Here is an 8480-nt window from a genome sequence, read left to right as displayed (position 1 = left end):
GGAACACATTCTGAACGTAAGCTGAGATGATTGAGCTGCTGAAAGAATATCTGCAGGTGTTAATGGGAATAGAAGCGGCTTCCTCAGAAATGATTTCCATGCTATGGTACTGTTTCTGTTTGTTCTCAACAAAGACAACTGCAGTGCATTTTCTATAAAGTTTCCTGTTGTAATGCTGTCTGGACAGCAAGTTTAAGCATTGCTACAGGCTGCTTTCTGGGAATCCACTTGCTTGTTTAAACCTATGTGTGTTCAGAAAGAAGCATTCTTCTACAAAAAATGCATAAAGATGGAAGTTAAATACTAGAAGCGTATTTAGCCTTGCTCAGGAATATGAGGAAAGATGAGCTGAGCAGTCTAAAATCATTGTCAGATCTTCTTTTTCCAGAGGCAAGCAGCAGAGGGAGAAATGCAAATGTAAATGAAATGGAAGTAGGAAAAAATTAGGGCTGTGGAGTAGAACAAGGCTTCCACACAGTGAAGGTAGGTTGCCAGCTTCTTACCAGAGAGCTATGTTCAAAATGTAGTGAAGATGTGACCCATGAGGATGGAGAATGGTAATGGACTTACAAGCACGAGGATCAGTTTTCCTTCCCAAAGGGTCAGAAATAGCATGCTCTGCTTTTGCTTTGGGTGTTAGGTGTTGCTGCTTCTAAACCTTGCTTGTGTATAATTTCAGGCAAGCTGGGAATACTTGACTAAGTGATTTAATGAGGAGGTGGTTCTGTCCACTTGCAAGGTGATTGGTGTAGTCCAGCTCATTGTGGTGAGGTGTTTTGGTTGTTCTCTTGCTTTGAAGAGTGCTGCTGGTTCTTGTTCTGCAAGTAGAGGAGCTGCGTGTATTTGTCTTTGAGCAACACTGTGTGTTTCTTCTTGTGTGAATCCAGCTGTTGGTAGGCCTGTTCTGAAGTGTGCTGTTGTGCTGTAATTGTCTGCCACGCTACCAACGGGAATGGCTGAAAAGTGTGGGGTCTTTGGAGTGAGTGAAGAATGTTGGTAGGCTGCTGTGGTTTTCTTCTATAAGAGCAAATAAATTCATGAGAATGAAGATCAACCTTTAATGTGAAAACAAGGAGAGTAAAGCTTAAAAAGAAAACGTAGTACATAGTAAGTAAGTTCCCAAGATACAGAAACTGAAGAGACTGAGAGAACAATGGGAGTATGCATGGCAGTGTTGAGCTGAAAAAAGGTTGATGGAAATCTTGATTTCAAAACCAAACTATTCAGGGGGGAAAAAAGATGCATGCTGTCATTTGAAGTGCCTCGGCTTCAGTCCCTGTGCAGGAAAATATACTTCCGATTTCATTTGAAATTTTGCGTCGTGTTGTAACTGTGAAATAAGTGTTTGCATGTCTGATGGCAATTGTAAAAGCAAAGGGCACTTCTTAACAGCTTAACTGCTGCCTCAGGGCCTCTGCTTCTTTACAGTCCTTTTTAAGTGCTGCTCTTTCCTGCTTGTAACAATGTGTATTGTAATCTTGCTGCTGGGAGGCCTGGTTCATTTAAGGAAATGCATAGTAACTCTTTCCTATTACAGAAGGCACAACATGAATTTCTATTGGAGTGTGACTTGAGGTACAGAGTGTCTCCTGTTTGGAATGGAACTTGTCTATGTGGCGTTATTAATGCTGCAGCAGCTTAAAGGGAGGGAATCCACACAGTTCTTGGGATTGCGATAGAATACGGGACTGTGCTGTATGGGTCAAATAGCAACAAAGGAGCTACAAAGGCAACTTAAATCAGCTGTAGAATTAGAGGCATTATTTAACTCTGTGTACGTGTGCAATTGAGGTAAGCCTTATGTCTGGTGAGCAAATCTAGCCAGACTTGGCAGTGATAACTAACAAGCAGTAATGTTTATGGATACAGCTTTTATCAAGGAAATAAGAGTTGCAAGTATATTAAATTTCTGCCCCTAACTTGTTATCGTTGCTGTTACCCATGGGTTTGCTATTTGTCATTTGCAGTTCAGCCACTGTCCACACCTCCTTGCCAGCAGCTTAATGTGATCACATAGACAAAGCCTTTGTGGGCAGCTAAGCTGAGGCTGGTTTTCGAACATCACTAAAGTGCAGTAAATGACTTTAAAGGACCTAACTGTCTGAAGCTAACAGTGAAATGCTCAAGTGTGCAATTCCCTATTAAAAGTTGATGTACTTCTCAGTGAAAGAGATTCTCGCTCTGAATAAAGCAACTCTGCTTGTATATCCTAGCACTGTCTGTTGTGGTTGTGGTCCTTACATGTGAGAGAGGTGTTGGAAAATGGCTTCAGGAGTTGGTAGAAAGGGTGTTGAGTACTAAATTTCCCTCTGCCTTGAGTTGAATGTGTTTTGCATACATAGACTTCAACTTCATTAGCAGTCTTCCTCCATATATGAGAGCTGGGGAGGAGCAGCTATGGTTAGAACACTAGCCTACTGGGGAAAGGAGGTAGCTTTAGTTCTGTCCCAAAGCACCAGCATGCATCTGCTTCCTGAAAGGAGGCTCCAGGACAGAGCTCTGTACCAGGTGCGGGCCTGAGATGTGCCGCCTCGGTCTCCTTTCCAACTATACTTAACTGGAATGATTAGGTAAGAACCTCAGCTTTTGCTATTAAGAACCTGTATCTTATGTATGTAGAAAAGTGTGACCACATAAGCAGTGCCACATGCCTTCATGTCACTGGGTTGTAATTATGCTTATTTTTAAGCCAGTCAGTTTCTGAGGGGCTTCAGTGCATACTCCATTTCAGAATTCTTTCAGTTCTTTGCCCTGCCACATGGGGAGGTGCTGCCTCTGCTTCATGTGACATGGGTGTGTCCCTCAGTGCAAAGAATGCACAGCAGCAAATTCAGACAGCTAAGGTTTGAATACTTCTTCCAGGTAGGTAAAAACAATTGAGCATCTCCTCCAGCTGGATGCACAGCTCTTACAACTCTGGGACAGTGGTAATTTGTAGCATAGCATTGTGAACAACATTTATAGAAGAGCTACCTTCCTACAGGCATGCTAACGATGCCATCAGGAACTACACTGGATTTGTGTATGATGCTGGAAGAGCAAAAATGGTAACATAAGGTTCTGCAGCAGTTAACCTGTTTCTTGGTTAACTTGCATGGGCAGCAGCTGCACCCTTCCATTTGCTGTGATGGAGAAAGGCACTGACAAAAGTTACAAATCTAATGGTTGCTATTATACACTGTAGAACAACAGAATAAAGCTTGTTAACAGACTTAATAGTTTTCTTCATGTCAGGTAAATCATGAATTAATCTATTAATCAGCAACTTTAACATATTAATCAAATTCAGCAACTGCTGCAGCTCACTCTAAGCTCCTTCTGTGAAGGAAAAGTGACCCCGTGGGAACCATTCACTATAACTGCTTAGAAGGCTTCTGAAAGGCACCAGGCAGAAGCAACCAAGGGAGAGCACACGCTCCTGTTTGAGTTGCATAAGGGTGAATGGCAGAATAGGTAGTTTACACCAGACTCTTGAAAAAAAGACAGAGGGACCATTACATCCATTAACTGAAAGGGAACAGTGCAGAATAAAGCACAACAGCTCAATTGCAAGCCTGAGCTGTGCAGTTTTCTGCTGTGTTTACAGGCAGCTGAATTAACCACTGTTCTTAGTGTGTACTAGCAAAGAGCCTGGCTAGAGCAAACAATAAGAAAATTATGTTCAAAACTAAAGCAATGATTTACTCTATTTTGTGCTTTTCAGACAAGCTTTTACAGAAGGATTTGCTACATCTTTTTCTCCACTTTTCAGGAACTTGTGAAACATCATAGGTAAAGTGCCATCTCATGAAGTGGCAGCTTGCCAACCCTCCCAGGGCTTCTTTCCATATAACCCAGACTGTATTTTATCATTACAGAGTATGATTTCTGCTTCATAGCTTAAACATTAACAGCTTCAGTGATACACTTCAGTACATGTGGACTGTGTCATCTGAAGGCTTCTCCTGTGCATTATTTCTTCCCCCCCCTTCTCCTCCACTGTTCATATCTACTGAAAAAGTTAACAACCCCCCCCCCCACCTGCTTTCAGTTCCTGTGCATAGAATTGAGTTCTCCAGTAGCACTGCTTGCACTTGGGAGGGATGAGACAAAATCTTCCACTGCTTACCAAGATGTTTCATTATGTCTCCCAGGCAATAGCATACATACTTGTATGCCCAACACCCATCCCTTAACTGCTCTAAGGTGAGGTTGCATTATTAAACCATACCCCTTGTTGCTATTTTACACAGACTTGAATCCCTTCTTTCACATGCCTTTGAAAGTCTCCAGGCACACTCTACCATTGCACTTTCACACAAACTAACAGCTTTTGATTAAAATCAGTACATCAAAAGCAAGGCAGGCTTATGAAAACAAAGTAGTCCTTTCACCCCAGCATTAATGAAAGCTGTTGTGGCCTTGGAAGCTTCAGTGCTTCTAATAACTGTAACAAGACAGCTCACTACTAGTTACAATTCTTATAATTCAAGAACAAAATGAAAGACAGGAGTTCTCACTCCCAGGAGAAGATTGGGACCCTAGCATACCATATTCTGCCTGCTTTGAAGCATCAAGGATGACTCCAGGTTTGCCAAGTGAGAAAATAATAGTTGTGAAATTGCACCCTCTTACAAATGTTGGTATTTAATAGCTAGGCACGGGAGGCTCTGTGCCTTACATCAGGCCCTCCTCTAAGTGACAGGTAAGGCAGAAGTGGGTTAGTGCTGTCCAAGTACATCAGACATTTTAAGCTGAAGTGCTTGCACTACAACAGACGGCACATCTCAGAAGAATCAACTCAATGCAAGCTCTAGTGCAAATTTATCTCCTGACATAGCCAGAGAAATGTCTTAAAGATATAGTTAAAGGCAATTTTTTTTTTTTTTAAACAGTTCTCTTTGGTTAAGGCTGGCAGCTTCCTGAGCTCTCTCAGCTTACCAGTTCACGTTAAGGTATCAGTTGCTATGCTCAAAGCAACCTGTGCTGCCAACAGCAACAGTGATCTCTGAGGATATTTACACACCAAACTGCAAGGTAGAAATATGAGAGGTGGCTTGAGGCCATGTAGCAAACTTTCATCATCCGAATTAAACTGAGATCAAACATAGCCTCAGAAAAATGAGAACTTCCAATTTTTTGTTCCTGAAAAGAGCATTCAACAAAGGCACTGGGTCTTCTCTGCACTTGGACTGGCAATCACTGGCCTGGAATCAAGGTAGACACTGTTTGGAGGACTCTCTCCGTGAAGCTGCAAGGTATTTCGGGCTATCAGCTCCTTAGCCATCAACACAAACACCTCTTCAATGTTTTGAGCTTCTTTTGCTGACGTCTCCAACACAGCTAGGAGCCCGTGCTTCTCAGCCAGCGTGCAGGCATCCTCAAACAGGACTTGTCGCTTATCCACTGAGTCCGATTTGTTCCCTTAAAAGAAGGCAAATAGATAACCCGATAATTTAGCCTCTCACATTTTTGTTTCCTTTAAGTCCAATGCATTACTTCAGTTTTGTTAAATAATAGAATCACAATGGAAACAAATAACTGGCAAAGCAAGGTGTGAGCATGTCAGAGCCACCATCACAGAACATTGATCAAAACCATAGCTAATCAAATGAGTTTAAGAGAAGACCTACAAAAAAGTGTTTATCTAGTTATTTGCTCTAGATAGCAGTGCCAGAGGATTCTTTGAAAGCACAAAGATGAAAACTCTACTCAAAACAACAATCATAATCTGATAGAAGTTATAAATATACAAAGGTATATTTTATTTGAAGCGCTTTAAGTAGTTGCAGTACCAGTCCTGGTACGTGCAGTGCCTGGCTTAAGTTTACCTTCTTAGCTCCAAGACAGCCCTTCATCACATGCAGATCTCGACACCACAGTATGTATAAACTGGTTGCCTGTCACTTCTGGCTTTTCCAGAAAGGAACAAACAGTATCAGCAAAGCACAAGCCCCCAAAGCTGCCTTACTTGAGGTTTATTTGCAGTCTTAAAGACCACCCTGCCCTGGCTCTTTCCTCCTCCAGTGCCAGGTGTTTTCCTCCTTCAGTTCCAGATGTGAAAGCTTGAAAACTTTTAACTGTCCCACTGGAAAATTGTAGCCATTTTCTACACCTAATTCAATGTTCCTGCTAAGGTAAGTAAAATAGCACCAGCACCAGAAGAAGCTACCACACCAACCCTCTGATAAAAGCTTGATTGTTACTAATTTCAGAGTTTAAGAGAAAAAAATAAACAAAAAAGACCCCACCATACACACTAATAGATCTTGTTCTTTGCAGCCATTAAAAGAGTTAGAAAAACCCTACCACCAAGGTTTGTGGGTTGTTGTGGTTTTTTTCCCCCCCTGCCTCTCTTTCGTCCTTCCTTCCTCCTCCCAGCTCACAAGCAGGTCAGAATTTGTTGTTCTCCCTCTGAAGAAACAGGAAGAACCACAACACCAGAAGCACATAGTTTGCTAGAGGCACCATCAGCAGCTTAAATCCCATGCCTGCTGTGCTCCAGGGCTCAGTGCTGCCTATCCTCAAAAGCCAGTTTGGGCTGCTGTGGCTGCATGCATTGCTCTCAGTACCGTGCTGCAGTGGAAAAGGCAGAAGCAGTGGAAAGTAGATAAAGGCTCTATCACTTCAGCATGTCAGGGCTCTCATTTGCCTTCTTCCTTGGGGGAGGGAAAGAGCAATAACAATCTGAAACCCAAAGGGAAAGAATCATCCTGCTCCCTCTTATCTCCAACTTCAGCAGTTTCTACTCATTCCTTTCCTTGAGAGGCAAAGTTTCTTGAATGCTAGTGGAATAAAGGAGGGAGAGAAGTGCAAGCAGACTTATTAGTGCTTTGCAGAAGCTGTGCACAGTCTTACCCAGTCAGAGTCACATTACAGAGCAACGGACAGGCATTCTCACAAGAACAGGGAGGAAAAACGAGAAGGAGGAGTTGTGTTGCTTTATGCATCCCTTTTCATTTTGAATTATCCTGCACATCAGGAGCACAGGGTCACGTTTAGTGCCATTCTAACACCAATAGGGTTGCGTTTGCTTGCTAAGCTACTAGCAAGTTCCTTGCATTATTCCAGCAGGAAAGGAACGCATGAAGAGATTTCACTGCCTGCAATGGGCCTGGTCATGCCAGGGTCAGGCTGTGACTTTCTTTTTGCTTGAAATCAAACTGATATGTATTTTCATTATTTTAATTAAAACCGTATTCCCTTTTAACTCATAGGTTCATAGATGCTTTAAGCAGCAGTAGGGAAATGAGGGGGATTTTACACATATATTAGAAAAGCTGTATAATGTAATATTTAAATTTAGATTCCTACCAATTAACATCATGACCAAGTTTGCAGCACCATACTTTTCAACTTCATGAATCCAGTGAGGAATAGACTCAAATGTGGACCTCCTAGTAAGGTCATAGGCAAGGATGGCTCCATGGGCACTCCTGTAATAGGACTGGGTTATTGTCCGGAAGCGCTCTTGACCAGCTGTGTCCCACACTTGGATCTGCAAGAGAAAAGATTCAAGTTGTGAAGACCAGTAGATCCAGGCTGGATGTGGCTCTGGGCAGCCTGGTCTGGTCGTTAGTGACCCTGCACATAGCAGGGGGGTTGAAATTAGATGATCATCGTGGTCCTTTTCAACCCAGGCCATTCTATGAATGATGATTCTATGATCTGAAGAGGTATTTGTATACAGACAACCTACACAGACTAAAGAGCACTCTGTTAGATTAATGCTGGCTTTATAAATAGACCAACATGCCCACTTTCAGCAAGTGGGCTGAGAGATAAGGAGTATGGCAGCTTTTTAGCAGGTAAGGGGAAAAGCAGATGAACCTGCTGCAGGGCTAGCAGAGGGAAGGAGTCTGCTACCTGACCTCCCATGGGATCGTTTGAGTTGGAAGGGACCCTTAAAGACCACCTAGCCCAACTCCCCTGCAATGAACAGGGACGCCCACAGCCACATCAGGGTGCTCAGAGCCCCTTCAGCCTGACCTCGAGTGTCTCCAGGGATGGAGCACCCACCACCTCTCTGGACGACCTCCCCCAGTGCTTCACTACGCTTATCATAAAACATTGTTTCCTTATGCCCAGTCTAAATCTCCCCTCTTTTCGTTCGAAACCACTTCCCCTCGTCCTATCGCAGCAGACCCCACTGTAGAGCCCGGCCCCTTCTTTCTTACATCCCCCCTTCACACACCGCCCTGCGGTCCCCCCGGAGCCGCGCTCGCTATGCGGTAATGGAGGCACGGCCGCAGTCCCGCCCCGAGGCGCCTCCCAACCCGCTCCCATCACCCACCTTCACTTTCTTGCCGTCGATGTCCATCGAGCGCACGGTGAAGTCCACTCCGATGGTGTTCTGCTGCTTCTCGTAGAACTGCCCCGTCTTGAAACGGTGCACCACGCACGTCTTCCCCACGTTGGAATCCCCGATCAGGATGATTTTGAAGAGGTAATCGAAGGCATCGTCCGTGCTGGAGCTGGAGAACGGCATCCCGCAGCCCGAG

The 8480-nt window shown here is 43.8% G+C and overlaps 1 protein-coding gene across 1 annotated transcript; it reads right to left on the bottom strand.

The window, feature by feature from the left end:
• Positions 1–3519: 3519 nt before the first annotated feature.
• On the bottom strand, positions 3520–8467 carry RAB19 (RAB19, member RAS oncogene family). The gene is made up of 3 exons (XM_031589785.2): positions 8273–8467; positions 7294–7477; positions 3520–5403 (listed from the first exon to the last, which is right to left on the bottom strand). The coding sequence occupies exons 1-3, from the start codon at positions 8465–8467 to the stop codon at positions 5138–5140; spliced, it is 645 nt and encodes a 214-aa protein (XP_031445645.1). The 3' UTR covers positions 3520–5137.
• Positions 8468–8480: the final 13 nt, after the last annotated feature.

This window comes from Phasianus colchicus, chromosome 1, assembly GCF_987193195.1.
Source record: "Phasianus colchicus chromosome 1, bPhaCol1.hap1.1, whole genome shotgun sequence".
NCBI lineage: Eukaryota > Metazoa > Chordata > Aves > Galliformes > Phasianidae > Phasianus > Phasianus colchicus.
This window is presented reverse-complemented; position numbering and strand designations above follow the sequence as displayed.